The 20469-nt window shown below is 38.4% G+C and overlaps 1 protein-coding gene across 6 annotated transcripts in view; it reads left to right on the top strand.

Annotated features, from left to right (window-relative positions):
• The window catches only part of LOC104588414 (sequence-specific DNA binding transcription factor ATNDX), a 60734-nt gene extending 40475 nt beyond the window's left edge, over positions 1 to 20259 (top strand). For 5 of the 6 annotated variants that reach the window (XM_088900884.1, XM_010246328.2, XM_088900881.1 and 2 more), the window contains 7 exons: positions 2 to 127; positions 216 to 285; positions 3980 to 4043; positions 4215 to 4289; positions 4633 to 5181; positions 5269 to 5303; positions 19174 to 20259. In XM_088900884.1, the coding sequence (XP_088757010.1) occupies positions 2 to 127; positions 216 to 285; positions 3980 to 4043; positions 4215 to 4289; positions 4633 to 5181; positions 5269 to 5303; positions 19174 to 19765 (1511 nt within the window). In that variant the 3' untranslated portion in view covers positions 19766 to 20259. Of the gene's footprint in view, position 1; positions 128 to 215; positions 286 to 3979; positions 4044 to 4214; positions 4290 to 4632; positions 5182 to 5268; positions 5304 to 19121 lie in introns of all 6 variants that reach the window. The other variant, XM_088900885.1, reaches the window with a different exon arrangement.
• The last annotated feature ends 210 nt before the right edge of the window (positions 20260 to 20469 follow it).

The following is a 20469-nucleotide window of genomic DNA, read 5'->3' as shown; positions in this document are numbered from 1 at the left end:
GAGCAAGAAAGGAACCTATTCTTTAACAAATTTCTCGAGTGCTTGCAAACGGAGCTACCTAAAACATTGCCTGGTTTCTCGTTAACACATGACACCCAGAAAGCTGCTACAGTTTGTGAGAACTTGTGTTAGTATTTCTTTCTGATGGTTATTTCAATTGGATACTCATTTTTTTATTGAATTGTGCATTCTCAAATGTTTACCTGTATGTGCAGGTTCCTTGTTGGCTCATGCAAAATCCTTAATTCCTAATTTATTGAATGAAGAGGATGTTCAACTGTTGAGGTAATATAATCCTGAGTTCTTTTTCTAAAAGTTTCTATCCTGTGATTTAAAAGGCATGCCTGGGCACACAGGTGAGGCCCATTTTAGGGTAGGCGCCTCGCCTAGGTCCTAGACGCAGCACTTTCAAAAGGCACACGCTTGGTGTGCACCTGATGCGCCTTGTGCCACTTTTGAAAATCGTATGCTTTTTTGCTTTTTTTTTTTTTTTTTGAACCTAGTGGCTGGGCAGGGGGCTCTGCCCCCAGACACTCCACTCTGGTTCACTCGCTCACCGAAGCTCCGAGAACCCCCTATTTGGTAATGTTGTTCATTCATTCATCTTGATAAAATATCTTCTTAAAAGGCAAATAAAATTATAAAATCATTATTTTTGTGTGAGAAATGAGAATTAAGAATTTAAGTCCCTACCATGGACTTGTTTGGGTTTGCCTCAAGGGGCGTGGCACAAAGGCGACTTGTAGAATTAGGAATGTAATATGTTTTACATCACATTAGCTACTTGAAGTAATGCAATTGAAGAAAAAAGAGATTGTGGGCTTTACATGCTTCAAAATGTTTTATATGTTTGATTTGTTTTTAAATTTTCAATTGAATATGCTTTACATGTTATGTTTATGTATTTTAATTTTAGATAATAGGTTTTTAAAAACCATTAATTTTAAAAATTAAGTTTATATTTCTTATTAATATTATGTTTAATATTTTTAATATTTTTGCATTTTTTTTGAATTTTCTGACATTTTTTTTTAAATTTTAGCACTTTTTTTGTATTTTTGTGCCTTGCTTCAAAAAGGCGTGCGCCTCGCCTTGCGCCTCTTGCCTTGGGCGCAAATTGGCCCTTGCGCTTTTAAATCCTATGTCGTGCTAAGCATTGAAATAGATACAGAAACCGCCCCTTCTAGAAGTTGCTTGATAACAGCTGAAATGGCTGATTCGGCTTCAGGGGTTTGGTGCTACAGGGATCTCTTAAAGAAAGCCAAGTGGTTAACAAGAAACATGTGCATTACTCTGGGTGGGAAGGTTGGCAAATGCTTTGGCTGATTGCCTTGCTAAACAAGGGGTTAATTGGGAAAATTTGTACTGGGCTGCACTGTAATCTTTTCTCCTTCGTTTCTCTTTTGGGATGCTTGTAACAAGGGGTTAATCTGTAATTTCTTTCAAGGGGAGGTTGCACCTCGTGCCTCTCCTTGGGATGCTTGTAACAGTTTTCTCATCTTGTTAATGAAATCACCATTCAGTTATCAAAAAAAAAAAAAAGCTAAAGTGGCTAAACGGAAAAGCTTATTGCATTGTCTTTTAGTAAGTTTCAAATGGCCCCTTGGACTGATATGTGGGTATCATTAAACAGAACTATGAATTGGCTGGCATGATTTAAACTTAGGGTTATCATTTAGAAGCTACAAATCTGTGCATGGGGTTCCGTTATCAACCAACTACGTTATACATCGTCCTAGAAAGAGACTCACATGCTGGGATGAATGGCAATCTTTTTTTTTTTTTTCCAATAAGAAAATTACCTGTAACATCTTAAAAAAGGGAGTTGAAAGTCCAGGCTTTTAAAATGTTAAAGAACATCTAGGTATGGTTTGATCAGAAACAAGGGAAATTTATTAAAATGATGAATAACATGCAGATACAAATTAAGAAACTATGAGTACAAGAGAACTAAGGTACTAGCATAAAGTTACTACTGTGCCCCAACTTCTCTCAGTTTTTTCCCCAATTATGTTATTTATGGAAATTGTTCTGGGCTTGCTTCTGCTGCTTGAATAATGAATATTGATTAAAGGTCTATTATTATTATTTTCGATCAGCGTTAGAAGGCCTATTGTTTGGACTTGTTTATATCACCTTAGTTACTTTACCAATAAAGTGATCTTTTACTTTTGTATTTCCTTCATCCCCTTCATTGTTCAAACCATAACGGGTACTGCAGGTGAAACTGTCTCCTTCAATTGATCCTTGGGGCTAGTTTGTTGGCTCAGCAATCTTATTTGCATTGGCTACACAATCTTATTTCCTTCATCCCCTTATTAGGCATCTGTATTTTAAGTTCCCACATCATTGTTTCTAACCCACTCACCCCTACTTTAGAATCACCGTCCACCATATGTGGTTGAGGTTCTAACTGAGCATAAGTTCTTGTAGAACCGCCAAAAGTTCTGTCCTAGACTCCTAGTGGAAATCACCATATCTAGCAGGGACTGAGAAGAATGCCATTAAAGTTCCATCATGTTTTCTAACTAAACCTCCAATCCTGGAGGACCTAGGATTCCATAAGCTGTAGCCATCAAAGTTAAACTTGATCTTAGGTTGAATAGAAGGCGACCGTTGGACCAGTATTCTTGTCCTAGATGTGGAGGATGTAGCATGCTTGTTAATTTCTGATAATATCATCTTTATGAAGTTTGCAAAGAAATACATAGTCTTTACTCTTCACCCAATTTACCACCCTCATCTTAATGGTTTCCATTGATTACCTATGAATAAGCTTCTCAACTCCACTTGGTGGTTCCACCTACAGCCAAAAATAGAAAAAATACCCCAACTACTAGAGACAAAAGGACCTGAGATTAGTATCACGACTTGCTCTGTATAGGGAATATATACTAGGAGAGATGTATCAGTTAGGCCTTTTCTTTTGAAGCTGATCACAGGTGTTCTCATGTACTACCTCCCAACAAAAATCCCTAACCTTGGGTGATATTGGGCCCCACCACACAGCAGGGGAAATCAGACTTCAAAGGTGAATCCAATTAGAGGGACTTAAAAAAGGAAGCATAAGAAAAGAGATCTGATATACTGGCATTCTGGATTCTACAATCATTAAGAGAGGAAACCAAAGAGAGCCATGCAAAGAGCCAATGAGAGAAGAGACAGTTGATAATTTGTTTTCCCAAGTTCCCTCCTAAAAATGCAATTCCTGGATTACCATGGGTAGATATAGAGAGATAGAAACCAAAGCATCTTTATTGGAGGACAAAGAGAAAAGACAATTAAATCTATCTTTAAAAGGTAGCTCCCCCCCAACAGGTCAGCCCAAAACCTTGTTTTATCCTCAGTAAGAACCTCATAGAGAATAAACTGAAGGAACAGGTGCGAAATTGAAAAATTGCCTTCCAAAGTGAGGCATGAGTAGTTTTTTTTTTTCCTGCCAAGCCTCATTCCATCCATTAGCAGAGATACCATGAATGCTCTTTATCAGAACATGCCATAACCTGTCTGATTCTACCTGGAATCTCCACAACCACTTGCCTAACAAAGCTATATTACCAATGACAACTTTCTTAATTCTTGGTCCCTATTTCCCTCCTACACACTGTTTCCCATTTAATTAAATTATTTCTCTTTGTTGGCCCTGGCTCCCAAAGAAAGACCCTCATGATCTTCTCTAATATCTTCGGAATAAGAATTGGGATAGTGAACTGAGAGAAAATAAATAGGCAAATTGGTTAGGGTGGAGTTGATTAAGGTAATACTAACCCCCAAAGAGATGTAATTTTCTTCCAATTTGTCAACTGTTTTGAGAATCTGTCCACAATAGGATTCCGGAGAAAGACCCTCATGATCTTCTCTATGATTTACATTTCTCTCTCTTGTGTGCATCTCCTCTGAGATTTGGTTGGGTTTAACAGCAACAACTGTTTCTTTTGGGGAAATCTTGATATTTGTTCTTCAAATTTTTTTGATACAGTTTCTTTTATAAGCAACTACAGTCTCTGATTACTTCTGCACAAGTAGAAGCTAAACCAGTTCAGGTAAAACCTTAACATCCTTTTGCTTGATAATGCAAATTCATATTTTGTTTATCTTTACAGGTCTTATTATGTTGTTTTGATAATGTATTCCTTGGCAACTTGGAAAAATTTGACTTTTCTTTATCTTCTGGATGAAACCTAGCCAACTCACTGTATTCAAGTTGTGTGCAGGGGCAAGTCCAGGAAAATAAATTTGGGGATTTGCTGCACAAGTTTTCTAACTATAGGTTAAATGAGCACCATCAGGTGAATACTGAAACCTTGTTTTATCTTTTCTTTCTTCACAACCATTGAGAATCTCACATTATGACCATTATCTGAAGTCAGATTTATGGTTTTCAGTCAAACTAGGGTTACTCAAAGTTTGAACCAAGGTTGTACAACTTGTGACATGAGCAAGACCTGGTGTTTAGTCTGTGACAACTGACAAGACATTGTCTTTTTCAAAAAAAAAAAAACTAACTAATTGCTTCTAATAAATTTGTGAAGTGATGACCTACTGAGCCATGGGTTGACCCAGGGTCACCTATATTATGGTCCATTTTTTTGTTCTTAATACAGTAATCTGAGAAGGGTTGATTGCCAATAGGAGGTTCAAGGCATAGGGGCAGCAAGAAAATTAGATCCAAAGATCCGGGAAGTAGCTCCAGACTTGAATGATAAAAGTGGAAGCCACAAAGATGACATCTCTGATAATTCAACTTTTGAAGACCTGTACAAGTTTGGTATGACTGGCAAAGGCACAGATCCACCTGATGATGTAATGGACCCAGATGGAAGGAGGAAAGACAAAAATGGAATTGGTAAGAGTGCATCTGAATCTTTCAGAGAGACTGACAAAGATCTTCGGACTGTTGAACCAAGTAGCTCTGATGGGAAAAATTCCTTTGATCAAATGATGGACAATGATGACTTCCCAAAATTGGCCGAGCATGCTAAAGAAAGTGCATTTATGGGATCCCAGGATAATGAAAAGACTGAAACCATGCAGTTTGAAGAAAAGCAAAGGAGAAAAAGGAAGAGAAACATCATGAATGATACACAGATTACCTTAATTGAGCGGGCCCTTTTGGATGAGCCTGAAATGCAACGCAATGCCACCTTGTTACAGTCATGGGCTGATAAATTAAGTGTTCATGTGAGTAAAATGTATATATTATTTTATGTTTTTGTACAAAATAATTTGGTTCTTCTAACAGGACATTTTTTTTTTAATTTTTTGCAGGGGTCTGAGCTTACATCGTCCCAGCTTAAAAATTGGTAGGAAGTTTATTCCTCTCATTTTAGCAGTCTTAATTTTAATTTTAATTTTTTTATTATTTTTTAGTTAACATCTTTTATATATCATCATCTATAAAAGGGTCATTAACCAAATTTATTAAAAAAAGGGTCATTAACCAATGTGGTCCCAGCTATCTGGGGTCTTGGGAAGGGTGGACTGGATGTGGGCCTAACCTTTGGCATACTTTACACAAAGTTGCTGCTCTCAGACTCAAACCCAAATTCTCATGCTTGCCATCCTGAGATTTTACCATTGCATAAAGCATTATTTCTGAAATTTACAATTGCTTTCTTCCAACTTTGGATGAGGATTGAATTGCTTGTTGTGTTAGGGTATGATGTCATTATGTGTTTTTCTTGTAGGCATTTCTTTCTGAGACACTTGTTTCTTGGTAGAATTTCAAGAGGCTTCCTTCCCTTATAATTACCTGTGGTTTTTTTTTTTGTAATTGGTATACATGACTATATCAAATGCTATGACTTTATATAATGGGTGTACAGCAGACAGAATATAGAGCAGGAGAAAAGGATGGAGGGAGAGAAAGGGGGGGGGGCATAACAGCTTTGGAAAGACTAGTACGAACCTTTATACTCTTTGCCAACCTGCATAGCAAAGTTAGGCTTCAGATCAACAAAAACCTGCCCACCAGCACCTGAACGCCAATAACCAGCATGGAATCCTTGAAAGTTAAAACAGCACAACATATCCCAGTAGCGTCCAGGTGTAGCAGCTCATGCACAGCAAAGACCACATTCTGTTAGAATGGGTTGATTAAATTAAATTTTGACAGGTGTGCCTTGGGTAACCTGGGCCAAGGATTAAAGTATCAGTATCAGGTATCGTATCGAACCACTTGGATACGGATATGGATACGCTTTGGAAACGCATGGAGTACGGTAAAAAAAAATGGAAATGCTTGGATGCGCTAGGAAATGTATATAAATTCCACAAATATATTAATAACATTATATTTAAGGTCAAAATAACCATAATTAATGTATAAATACATAAGAATTGCATATTCTAATGGTATATGTGAAGAAATATATTACAATTGATATAGCGGGATACATAGAAATCATACAATTTTATTGATAATGTATCGGTCAAGAGTGCTAGAACATATTATATTTCTTTTTACAAATTAGTACATGCACAATGTTATTATTATATTATTTTCTATTGAAGTTCAAGGCACAAAACATATGCAACTATTATATCTGAATTATTATATCAATTATTTCCTATTTTCCTATTTTTAATTTTTAACATTAACAGAAAAGTCAAATAAAATAGTTATCAAATGTTTGGTAAACAAATTTATTATAATTTTAACTTAAAATATTTCAAATACATTAAAATTTCTAAGATACATGTCATATGCAAATTGATAAATTTTAATTAATAAAATAATTATTTCATTAATAGTACTTTTATTTATATAAAATTTATTACATAAAATAATCATTTTCTGTTATGAAAGTAGATTAGCCAAATCGATAAATTCAATTTATATTTTATTCTCAAATATTTGGTAAATAATATTTTTTATTTTTATAAATAATAAATATGTTGCTATTTAATGCAAATTAAAATATTAATTAATAATTTATAAAAATTTTAAGATACACATCATGTTCAAATTTATAAATTTTAACTATTAAGATAATTATTCTATTATTAATATTTTTATTTGTATAAAGCTTTTGACATTAAAACCACTTTTTGATATAAATGTGGACTTATAAATTTATTTCATTAGTTTACAAAATAATAATTTTGAATTTTATTTTTTCATCTTTAATTGAAGTTGTTGAATATAAATATATATTATTTATTTGGATTACATTTACACATGTAGATAAAATTTATTTTATTTCATGGATTATCACATAATGAAGGTTGGCCTAGTGGCTTAAAGCTCGTGTTTAAAGTGCATGTGCCAGAAAGTCTGGGGATTGAATCACTCCACTGCACATTTTTTAAACAACAGAAGTGGAAACGTGGTCAGTATCGTATCGACGCGTATTAGCCGATACAACATGGTATGGGCTGACCCAATACGCACGATTCAGGAGATACAGGTTTAGTTGTAGTGTTTCCCGTATGCCCCATACCCGATACCGATATGATACGCCCCGTATCGGGCATATTGTGTCGATATTTAAATCCTTGCTTGGGGCCCAACTTGGGTTTGGGTGGGAGGAGTTTTCAGAATCTACTATGATGATATTCAACTTAGGTTTTCAGGCCCTATTGATGAAGGAATTTCTCGAGAGAACTATTGGCTCTGCTACAAGGCTTGGATCTGGTTCATTCTTAAGGTGGTCTTGTTTGGAAATTGAAGGGGATTCTGGATGGTAATTGAGTGAATGACCTCAAATGCTTCTGGCCTCTTCAAGAAGGCCTTGTCCTTGTACACCTCATTCAGATGGACACCCAGAAGGGCTAATTCCTTAGCTGTGGGTGCTGTAAGCTTTTTTGTTTGTTTTTGGTTTGTTCAAGTTAAGCATAGTGATGTCTTTTAGATTGTTCTAATCAGTAGGGTTAGTCTTTTTGCTTTAAGTTCAATAAAATTACCTGTGACTGATTCATCAAAAAAAAAAAAAAAACCTGACTGTGAATGTTACTGAACCAGAAAAGAAGTTAGATAAAACATATCCTAGTAGCATCAATTATCTACAAACTGCTATTCTGTTCCTTCTTCATACCATGGATTCTTAATTTCTCTCCTGCATTTTACAGAACTTCCCTTGGGTGTGGCAATCTGACTTAAATCTTCAATAACCCAACCGCAGAATTCTTCTGTCCAATCACAGGAAGATTCTCACACGCAGATAATGCATTCTTACTTCTTCACAAGCTTTTTTCAGCTTCAAACACTAGAAAGTATGATGATTGAAGCGTTCACTGGTGAACGCAAGAAATAATGCCACTAGTTTCTTCCCTAGTGATATGTTAATTGTTACTATGATGTCCCAAAAAATGTGTGTTTCTGCAAAGAAATGAGTCTCAGTGAAGGAAATGAGAAAGATAGGAGATCGCTTGGAGTTTCTGAATTGATGATTAGTGGGTAGTTTTGTGCATGCGGATCCAGACATTACAGATGTATTGAAATGGGTGATCAATGAGTGGAGGGGTTGGAAGCTTCATTGTTTTTCTTCAGTTTCAAGTGGCAGGAAGACATGGAAATAGCCCTAGCGAGAGATAAATCTAGGAAAAAAGGGCTCCAGAAGTTTTCTTCAGTTGGTGGTTACCTGATCTTGGAAAGAACTTTGAAAACACGAGTTTTTTTTTGGGTCAATGTTTATGGAATCCCTCTTCACACCTGGGCAGTGATTTAAAAGGCGCGCCTCAGGCACGCCTAGTCGCATAGGCGAGGCGCATTTTAGGGTATGCGCCTCACCCAGGTCCTAGGCGCACCCTTTCAAAAGGCGCATGCCTGATGTGCCTTGCGCCTCAGCCCAGGCTTGCGCCTTTTTAAAATTCTACGCTTTTTGCTTTTTTTTTTGAGCCTAACGGTTGGGCCCAGACCCTTGCCCCCTATTTGCTAGTGTTGTTCATTCAATCATTCCAATAAAATATATTCTTAAAAGGCAATCAAAGTTATAAAATCATTATTTTTTTTATGTGAGAAATAAGAATTTAAGACCCTAACATGGACTTGTTCAGGCTTGCCTCGAGGGGTGTGGTACAAAGGTGACTCATAAAATCAAGAATGCAATATGTTTATCACATTATAGCTACTTGAAATAATGCAATTGAGGAAAAAAAGAGATTGTGGGTTTTACATTCTTGAAAATGCTTTTTATATTTGCTTTATTTTTAAATTTTCATTTGAATACTATATGTTATGTTTATGTATTTTAATTTTAGATAATAGGTTTTTTAAAACATTTATTTTAAAATTTAAGTTTAAATTTTTATTAATATTATGTTTAATATTTTTTGAAATTTCTGATTTTTTTTTTATTTTTTAGCATTTTTTGTGTAATTTTGTGCCTTGCTTCAAAAAGGTGCACGCCTCGCCTTGTGCCTCAGGCATAAATTGGCCCTTGTGCTTTTTTTTTTGGTTTTTTTTGCGCCTTGCGCTTTTAAAACTTTGCACCTGGGATTTGGAAGTTTTTAGGACAATCAGAAATACCATTTGAAAGTTCAAACCTTTTGATTTTAGGAACAGAACGTGGGAGAACATTCAGTTTGCAAGAATCTTGGTCGAGATGGAGGGCGTGAAGTCAATCCCAACCTGTTTGATTAGGATAATTGTTGCAAAGGGAAATCCTCCTTTTTGGCTAAGAGATCAAAGGGTGGCCAGGGAGGCGTTAAAAGGAAGCAGATTGGAGTTTAGGGTTGATGCTCGTTACATGTCGGAGAATGGCGAGTTGCAACGGAGAGCTACAGTCGAAGATGAAGGGTTGGGGGCCTTAGGGGCTTGTTGTGTAAATTTAAAAACTTTTAGGCCCTATTACCGAAAAGGAAAAAAGTTTTAAATGAGGGGTCTTTTAAGTTCAAAATTGAGTATTTTTAGGGTTGACCTGGCTCAAAAGCCACTCGGAGTGGATTCTATTTCTTTTTATGAGATTAAGGCCTTGGACAAAAATTCAGAAAGCTCAAATTTGGATAAAGGTTTGAGACGTGCAGAAGATCACAAATGTTTTTTAGAAGGGGAGAATACAGGTGCTATCTTAAGAAGTATCTTTATGCTGGTGGTGATTGTGTGGAAAAGGAAAATGCTCCATCTCATAAGAAGTGTTGCGGTTTGACGTCTTTGGAGAGGAACCCTGATAGTCCAAGTTGCATCAAAATCAAGGATGTAGAGCTCACCCTGTTTCAACCAAGGGAGCCTAAGGGAGATATTGTCCTGAGATTTGGGGCAAAAAAGGAGTTGATTGATGGTATTGTTACGCCGAGTTGTCATGGAAAATAAAGTTTCTGGTTCAGAGGTTTGTGTTCTTGATCCTTTTTTATTTTCAGAGTTTGACCAAAAGAAAGATGAAGTTGGTGAAGGCATGGGGTTTCTGGATCCCACTTCTAGCCCTAGTGTGGGATTAGCCCAGAGTTTAGTGCAGCCGAACATTCCTCTGTTTAGCGTGGCTATGGAAAACTCTTCAAGCTCGGAAAGGATAGAGGAAATTTTGGAAGAGTGACTCCACCCTGTTATGATTGGCCCTGAATCTGTAGAAGAAATTCGAGAGGAAAAAATGGTTTTTGCTGGTTGATTCTGATTCTAATGTTTATATAAGGAAGTGACCTTATCGAACAAGAGTACAAGGCCTTTATCAGAAGAAGAAAAAACACAGGAAGGTGATGGCTCTTCTAATGAATATGCGAGGTTAATGAGGCAACTGAGGAGGAAGTTTATTTGGATGGAACACACTATATCGACAAGACTATTGACAAACAAAGTGGTTGATAAGGCAGTGGAGGTAGGTAAAGCCCTGGGTTTGCTTGTGTTGGGTCATTAGGAAGATGTTTAAAGAGCTAGAGGAATGGCACAAGGTGCCTGTAAGGGAGAATGCTGGACATCTTCAAGCACATCCACCTTTGACTGATGAAAGTTGTTTTGACTTGAGTACAATTAGACCAGAAGAAGCTGATAATAAAAGAACTACAACATTGGTTGATGCTCAGTTTTTTGAGAGGAACACAATCTTGAAGCTGGAAAGGATTATTTAGAATTCTTCTTTCTCATTGCGGTCCAGGAAGATTGTTGCAGCAAATAGAAGACTTAAAAAACAAAGAAAACATAGAAATGTTTTGGTTTCAAAGGTTTCGCTAGACTAAAAGGGTTTCTCTTTGGGATTTGGCCAAATAAGAAGTTTCTGAAGATCAAGAGAACCGTAGGAAGATATTAGTTTTTAGTGGTTCAAAGGTTGTAGCTTCTGAGATAGTTGTGGTCTTGGTTTTTTTTTTCCCCGAGTTTAGATATATGCTGTTGGGGTTTTTGAAGTGGTTCTTGTCTTTGTTGTTTGAGTTTATTGTTTTGTCTTTGGGCTGTTTTGGGATCCTTTGCTGTTGTTGGGCTTTTGTATTGTGGTGATTATGTGGGTTCTGGTAGGCTAGGCTGGCTTGGTAATTTTTTTCCTTTTAATAAATTTTATTTTATTACCACAAAAATCATGGCTGAGATAATGCACTTGTGTTTGGCCAAAGATGCACTTTGATGCTTTAACAAGCAAATGGTGGGCCTTCAAAAATATGTAGAGTAAGCTCGAGATGTATGAGATGATGAGATTTCCCATCTCTATTGTAAACAAATATGTTGTCAAAGAACACCAAAAATTAATTTGGTGTCTAGGATTGAGGAATTAGATTCCAAAGAAGCCCAAAGGATGATGAATGAACAAGAAAGGACTTTGAGAAGAAATTTAAAGAAGGATTTGGAAGAGGTTCTTCCGAGAGAGGAAATTTCCTGGAGGCAAAAGCCAAGACATAAATGGATTAAGGAAGGGGATGGAAATACAAAATTTTTCCATGTGTTGGTTGATGGAGGAGAAGAAAAAATTTTGTGGCTAAGTTAGAGGTGAATGGGGAGGAAGTCACAAATCAAGATGAGATAACAAGAATGTTTGTGGATCATTTCAAATCAATCTATAGGAAACCATTGATTAATAGGCCAACTTTGGAAGATTTGGAGTGGACTAGGTTATCTGAAGAACAAGTAAACTGGTTAAAGAGGGATTTCAGTGAAGAAGAGATCAGACGGGCGATATTTTCAATGGATAGATCCAAAGCACCTGGTCCAGATGGCTTCACAATGGCTTTTTATCAGAACTATTGGGATGTGGTTAAAGAAGATATTATCAGGGTGTTTCAGGAGTTTATAGATAAGAAAAAGGTAAGCCCTGGAGTTGATGCCACTTTCTTAGCCCTAATCCCAAAGAAGATAGATGCAAAGGACCCTAAGGAGTACAGGCTGATTAGTCTGGTAACAAGCATCTATAAAATCCTGGCCAAAGCGTTGTCTTTAAGAATTCGAGTAGTACTACCCTCCATCATTAGTCAAGCACAAGGTGCTTTCGTGCAAGGAAGGCAAATAACAAATCAGATCCTAATAGCAAATGAGTGTGTGGAGGACATGAGAAAGTCGGGGAATCAAGGTTTTGTATATAAGTTAGACTTAGAGAAGGCTTATGATCTTGTGGATTAGAGTTTTTTACTAGAGGTTCTTAGGTGTTGTGGTTTTGGAGATAGATGGTGCAACTAGGTAAAGGGTTGTATTAGCTCCTATCATTACTCAGTCTTGGTGAATGGTATGGTCAAAGATTTTTTCCCAGCTTGTAGAGGCCTTAGACAAGGTGACCCACTCTCCCCATTTCTTTTCACCTTAGTTGCAAATGTCTTCAGTAGATTAATCACTAAGGCAGATAGGGAAGCGGAAGTGAGTGGTTGGAGGATAGGAAGGAACAATATCCGGGTAACCCACCTACAGTTTGCTGATGATATCATAATATTTTGTGAAGGGGGTGATATCATGAGATGATATCATAATCTCAGAGCATTGCAGTCTCCAATTTGAAGATAAACCTGGATAAGAGTTGTGTGGTAGGTGTTAATATGAATGAGGGGATTATTCAGTCTGTGGTAGATTGTTTAGGTTGCTCCGTCTCTTCTTGGCCATTGCAGTACTTAGGTCTCCCTCTAGGGGCTAACCCAAAAGAGAGTAGTTTCTAGGCCCCAGTGTTGGAAAAGTTTGAGAAAAGATTAACTTCTTGGAAAAAGAACTACATCTCTATAGGGGGTAGAGTGACTTTATTGAGAGCTACCTTAGCAAACCTACCGGTCTATTTTATCTCCGTTTTCAGGATTCCTAATAGGGAAGCTAAGAAGTTGGAGAGATTAATGAAAAATTTCCTTTGGGAGCCAGGGGAGGAAAAGAAAGACCACCTAATCAACTGGGAAATAGTTTGTAGGAGTAAAGAGGAAGGTGGCTTGGGACTAGGAAGGTTAACTCTCAAGAATAAAGCTCTTTTAGGAAAATGGTTGTGGAGATGGCCTAGAGAAAGGGAGAGGTTGTGGCATGGAGTGATAGCTAGTATACATGGTAGACTAGAAAATGGATGGCATGCGGGTGTATCACGTCAAACTACGTTGGCATCTCCTTGGAAAGCAATCCAAAGTATCCTCCCTCAGTTTCTCAACTTTGTCAAGTATGGTGTCAATTCTGGTATCTCTGTTTTATTTTGGGAAGACACTTGGGTGGGTACTGTTGCCCTTAAGGACCAATTCCCGTCTCTCTATTCTATTTCCCTTTACAAGGAACAAGCAATCTCTCATTTTCTCTCATCTCCTATTTCACCCCACTCCTTAAGTTGGGACTTTGGCTTTCAGAGAGGTTTGAGGGATGATGAACTTAACAGTGTTTCAGATCTATTGTCCCTTCTTGGCAGTGTCTTTCTGGACCCTCTTAGCTTGGATGTGAGATTATGGTCCCCTCACCCAAAAGGCTACTTCACTCGTGCTTCCTTTTTTTAAATCCCTTTGCTCTTCCCAGGGACAGTGGGGTTTTCCAACCAAGGAGATATGGCCTAGACCGGTTCCACCTAAAGTTTTTATTTTCTGCTGAGAGGTGTTTTATTGGAAGATTAATACCTTGGACTGCTTGCAGAAGAAAAGGCCTTCTTTGTGTTTGTCCCCTAATTGTTCCTTTTCTAGTGCTATTTGGAGTTGGATTTTCTCTTTGTTTGGATGCAGGTGGAATCTGTCCACAGCTTTAAGTCAGCTGTTCGATCCTTCCTTTTTTGTGTGGCCTACAGAAAAAGGAAAATAATGTGGAGATGTATTATAGCAGCCGCCTTGTGGACAATCTGGGAAGAAAGGAATGCAAGGGTATTCAAGGAAAAGGAAAGAAGCATTCAGGCTGTTGAGGACAGTATCTTGACTAGGGCCATTCATTGGTTAAGAACTATGGACTTATTTCATACATTCTCCTTTGATGATTTTTGGAGAAACTGGATAGCGGTGGCTAACAGCCATACAAGGTAGGACAGGGAATCTGTAGTGTGGATGCCTCCGCCTGAAGGATGGGCAAAGCTGAACTTTGATGGAAGCAGCCAAGGAAACCCAGGCCCATCGGGGATAGAGGGGTTTTGAGACATAAGGAGAGCAAATATTAGCACTCTTTTCAGGCCCCGTGGGAATAGGAGACTCCACCAATAGAGTTGAGTTGTTAGCGGCGGTACAAGGTATTCAGATTGCAGAACAATTAGGAGTTCAGCACTTGGTCGTTGAAGGGGACTCTAAGATTGTTGTGGGATGGTTGACAGACCCAGCTTCAGCTATGTGGCGACACAAAGACCTGTTCAGGAAAGTCAACTGGCTCACAAGAAACATGCCCGTTACCTCTCCTTGGGTGGGAAGATCAGCAAATACCTTAGCGGATGGGTTAGCTAAGCAAGGGGCTTCTAGGGAAGGTTTATTTTGGGCTGCTCTAATTCTATTTCTGGTTATTTCTGTTTTTAAATCGATGTAATACTTGCTAGAAGAGGTAACGACTCGTGCCTCCTCTTGGGTCTCCTGTATATGCTTGTCCGCTGCCATAAGTGTGCGCCTCTTCTTAGGCTATCTAGGTCGTCGGGTAGCTGCTCACAGAGTTCCCACCTCCGTTGACGCCTAGACTGGAACCATATCTCTTCCTCTGGCTTGATTCTTTGCTCTCCAGCCCGAGACCTAATTTCTGGTTTAATAAATTATATTCATTCATAAAAAAAAACCAATATAACAAAAAATGGTGTTCGTAAGGGCTTGGAATGTGGAGGCAACATTAGACAGCCCAAAGGGCATTTTTACGAATTATAATGTCCCTTGTGAGTGTGGGAATCTGTCTTGTGGACATTTTCATGGTGCACTCTTATTTGGTGATAACTTGACCACAAATCCAGTTTAAAAAACATTGTGGCTTCCTTTAATTTATCCAAGAGTTTGTTAATAATTGGAATTGGGAAGTGGTCCTTCATGATGATGTAATTTAGGACTTGGTAGTCTATGCTAAAGTGCCATGTCCTGTCTTTTTTGACAAGGATGACAAGTGATGAGTATGGGCCATTGCTTGGCTGAATTGGTTTCTTATCTAACATGTCCTTTACAATTTTTGCAATTTCAACCTTTTGGAAATAGGGATAGGGTTGGTTGGCTATGATGGTCTTGTTGTTGTGTTTGGGCAGTTCTTTGGGTTCTTCAAAAAACATTGTCATACTTATGAAACAATAACTCAAGAGCCATTCCAATTCATGTCGGATGGCTGGTCTTCTTGACTATGGACAAAGTTAGGCTGGTCACCACTAGGCCTAGTTGCATGATTATGGGTTGCTTGGTATGTTGGCAACTCTTCAACTGGCAAGATGAAATCCATGATCAGTTGGGCCTGACTGTCTTAATCACTATATGCCCAATATGATATTAGTACCCCCAAACTCCAAAGGATAGAGATCTATCATGAGCTCATTCCCTTGAACTTTGAGCTTCACATTCTTGCACAAGCCATTACATGCAAGTTGGTTTCCATCGGCCACATGGACTGAGAATTGTCTAGTTTGCTTGACAACCAGGTTGAGATATCAAGCTAGGTTTAAGGTGATAAAATTTATTGTACTTCTGCTATCAACTAGAATGGTTACAGTCCGACCCATTAGTTGACCAGGACTCTCATAGTTTTAGCTGAAGCTAGGCCCATCAACACGAGGGGGACTTCAGGAATACCTAGGCCTTGGATGTACAAAGACCCCCGGCCATTGAAGTCGGAAATTGGTCACTGTGCTTCATGTTGTAAGAGTTTGGGCATCTGACTCAGCATAGACCTGATTTGGCCCATCTTGAGCCAAAATCGAACAGGCCCGGTCCAACCCAGGTTCACAAGTTAGCAAATTGAGCCAAGCCTTGAATTTGACTCCTGGCCACATTTGTTGATGTGGCATAGTAACCGGAACTTTTTGGAAGAATCTCCAATTTAAAAGAAAAGAAAAACATAAATATAGCATTGAACTCGAACTTGGGAGGGGACCCAATTTTCTCTCCCTCCCCTCTCTCTAACCCAAATACTCTCTCTCCTCCAACATTCTCCATCTTCCTCTCTTCACTGACATCCTCCCTCTCTGGTTGGTTCTCCTCCAACCGAACCACCGCCATTTTCTCGTATATATGGAGGTCTGACGACAACAACCATCACCTATCCACCACCTCTCCAAAGTCCATGGGGCTTATACATGTATCTCATTCGATTGTAACAAGATCTGTTGTGATTTACAGTGATGCCTAGGTGCAAGCTTTTTATCACAATTATAACATAATCCTTTTTTATTTGAAAGGTAAAAGTATTCTTTGCATTAAGTAAAAGGATGAGGTTCAAAAAAAAATACACCCCAAGGAAGACTCCACCTTTACATACATGTATTGACCCCCACCCCCCCCACCCCCCCCCACACACACACATTTCTTTCGATTGTTTGTATTGTATATGCAAGAGACATTCACCCATATGATTTGATTTCACCTATTTTTGAAGTCTTGCCATTTAAAGCCCAAAGCTTGTTGAATAGCTGTAAGAAATGGATCCAGAGCCTGAAAATGAAAGGGTAGTTAACCAGTAAGTGAGCAATAGATTCTTCATCTCTTGCATGCAAACAAAAGAGATTCTTAATCTCCATTCCTCACACTCTATGGTGGTCAGTTGTTAATATCTTATCCATGATAGCCGTCCAAAGTAAGAAAATCACCTTAGAAAAGGGCCCCTGGCTTCCAAATCCGTTTCCATGGAACCATGGGGTCCTCACCCTCCACCAGTTTGTTATACAATGATTTGACTGAAAAGATGCTATCTTTACCCAAAATTACTTGGATGGGAATGGTGATGGCTGAGTTGCTGTAAAAGAGCTTCCAACTGGTCAACCTCTTAGTATTCATAGCCCTCTTTAATGGTGGCATCTCCATTCTCAGCTATCTCAAAAATTTGTGGATAAGCTTCACATAGATAATTAGGGCGACACCAAATGTCCTTCCAGAATTATATGTTCTCTCTTTTCCCGATTTTAAAGGGAGATAGCTTTGCAACTAGATTCCTTGAAAATACCCTTCCACACACTTTGAATGAGAGCCACCTTACCTCCTTTTGATAAGTAGCCTCTCTTCCAAGTTCCAAGCAGACAGCTTTATTTGGAACTGTTTTGTGGACGGGGTCCAATTCTCTTTAGATCTATAATCTGCACCCAGTGGTAAACTGAGAAAATTGGAGGAGACCACATCTGCACCCTAACATGGCAGCTCACTTAAATGTGGGACCTCACCAACTGGGATTAGCTCACTTTTCTGAATATTTATCTTTAGTCCTGACGTTGCCTCAAAGAAAATCAGTAGGCATCTGAGGCATATTAAATCATCTTTCTTAGCCTGGGAAATAATGCTAAGAGTTGTAGGCAAACTGCAATAGTGTGATTGGCTGACTACCATCCCTCACTTAGAATCCTTCAATGTAGCCACCCTCTTCTGTGTGCTTGATCATTCTGCATGGAGCTTCTGCCACTATAATGAACAGGAATGGTGAAAGGGGATCCCCTTGCTGAAGGCCCTTCTCACTGCCAAAATAATCTTTTGGGGAACCATTAATTAGGATAGAACACGGTCAAACCCACAGAAGCTCCAATTCAACCCCTCCATTTAAGACTGAAGCCCATTCAACAGAGTAGATAATCTAGGAAGTCCATACTCTGACTGAGTTCCATATTCTGTACGATGTTGATAAGCATCAATGTTTCCAGCAAAATGAACACAGATGGGAGAAAGAACCTTTACCATGTTGCATATTTACTGTGGAATCAAGGTCAGGGATAGATTACACAAATCTAGTCTTCTGGATTGCTTTTTTTGACTAATTTGATTTATATTTTCTAAACAATTCCGGAATCTTCTACTGACTGTCCAAATGTTACAGATTTGACAGTTATCACTGCATTTGTTGATTCTAGTTCCAAGAGAATTATTTGGTGTTGGGGGATCTCTAGAACTTCTTTGTATTATCTGTATATAACCTTTAGGATGGACAATTTCTTGATACCCTCTTATCCTGAGCCAATTATTCCAGTTTTTTCAACTTGTAATGGATATTGAATGGTTGAATGGCCTGGAATTTCTCAACCATGGTTAGCAGGCAAAACAGATTTCCTGGGTTTCTGGTCTCCCCCATTTTCTTGTCCTAGCAAGACAATTTTATTGGTAGCTTTTCTTCTTTTATAGTGTTGTTTTGGTAGTTCTTTTAAGCTTCGGTAATTTTAATTTGGATGTTGAAACTGCTATTTCTTCAATTATCGTGGATACCAATTCATAGATAAAGTGTTCCTGATATATTCTTTTCTAATGCATATAAACAATAAAGTATGTAACAACATATCATCTAAAAGATTTATCAGAAAAAAGCATATGCATCTAAAAGTGCTTCTGATGTGGCTAACATGTACAATGAGCATAGGTTTTTTAAGACAATCATAGTAGAAAAATGCAGCAAGTTGACCTATAAAGAAAAAGAATTTCGAATTTAAAATTTGGTTATTGAAAAGGTGTAACTGCATGTGATGATATCCAATTGGGTCGATTCTATGTATGTAACTCCTAAGGTCAGATAGTTTCTGATACATCCTTGTTGGCATATGTTCTATTTTCTATTTTGTGCTGCATGATATTGTCTGCAGTTCTTATACCTTGGTTGAATCTTTAGTTTTCATAGTATCAAAGATTTCGGGAAATGGACATGTCTATTGGTACAAAATCACGCTACCTCACTTTGGCATTTTCTCACATATATTCAACAGGGTTGCCTTTCGATACAAACATAGATAATCCTGTGGGTTGCATTATCAACAGGCTGAACAACAGAAAAGCCCGGCTAGCCCGTGCAGCCAGGGAAGCTCGTGCACCATCTGAAGGAGATAATACTTTTCCAGACAAGCAAGGTGGTTCAGGTCAGGCTCAATTTTATGACTCACCTGAGAGTCCCAGTGAAGACTTTTATGTTCCACCATCAACCACGAGAGCGGGGAGTAACCAGAGCACGCCGAAATTTGGAGGTGTCACGCTGAGAACAGGAAGTGGTGAAGCTTCGGAGATGACCCCAACAGATTTTGTTGATTTTGCTGCCAAACAGAGTATGCAAATGGATTGTTCATCATTGGGATACGCCCAGTATGAGCCAGGCCAATACGTGTCACTGATTGATGGAGAAGGTAAGGAGGTTGGCAGGGGAAATGTGTATCAGGTGGAAGGTAGGTGGCATGGCAAAAGCTTAGCGGAAGCAGGAACATGTATAGTTGATGTTCATGAACTCAAGGTTGAGAGAGGGACGAGGCTTCAACACCCAGTGGAAGCTGCAGGTACCACATTCGATGAAGCTGAATCCAAGAACGGGGTGATGAGAGTGGCATGGGATGTAAACAAGATCCTGCCGTTGCGCAAGTAAATTGATACATTACAGCAATGTCTTGAAACCAGAAGGACTTGGAGAAGTCTTGAGCAATCCCAGAGGCAGCTTCATACTGCTCCAAGCTTTGGTTGAGCAGTTTAATTATCTGCAACCTGTACTTGGGAGACTGCTCCTACCATTTGTACGCAAATTACTGCGTCCGTTGTCACATTTTGGGGGTGGTTCAAGTTTTTTGTATTATTTGATAGTGGCATAAGCAGAGAAGATCTCTTATTATTTTTTGGGTTATTTATGTTCATCCCTTCTCCCCTTTTCTTATTATCAGTTAGAAGTGGCCTTTGGCCATTGATTCGCTCTGACCACCGTTGTGGGGTGCCATGTTTTAACATTTTTAGTTGATTTAGGTCTGATTTTATTTTCATTTTTCAAATATGGTTGTTGGGTTGTGTTAACATTGATCCCAGAGGTGGCTCGCAATTGAAGTTCATCCTAGGGATATTTTCCTAAAAGATTTCAATTTCTTGTAGCCATCTTCAGTTAAGGTTAGTACAGGAAATTCTCTCCTCCAAGTCCTAATTCTGGCAAATTAGCATCAATCTCATTGTATTCTTTTAATATTTCATCGGTGAATAACCCGAAAGAAAGAGTTTCTTTGAGTTCTTTCTCCCTGGTAGTACGAATGAAACATAAGTTATGAAATTATGTTTTTCTAAACCTAAATAGATGAATGAAGAATTTAT

This window comes from Nelumbo nucifera, chromosome 3 (assembly GCF_055504915.1).
Source record: "Nelumbo nucifera cultivar China Antique chromosome 3, China Antique-T2T, whole genome shotgun sequence".
In the NCBI taxonomy this organism is placed as follows: Eukaryota; Viridiplantae; Streptophyta; class Magnoliopsida; order Proteales; family Nelumbonaceae; genus Nelumbo; species Nelumbo nucifera.
Note: the sequence above shows the minus strand (reverse complement) of the source record. Positions and strands in the feature narration are given on the sequence as shown.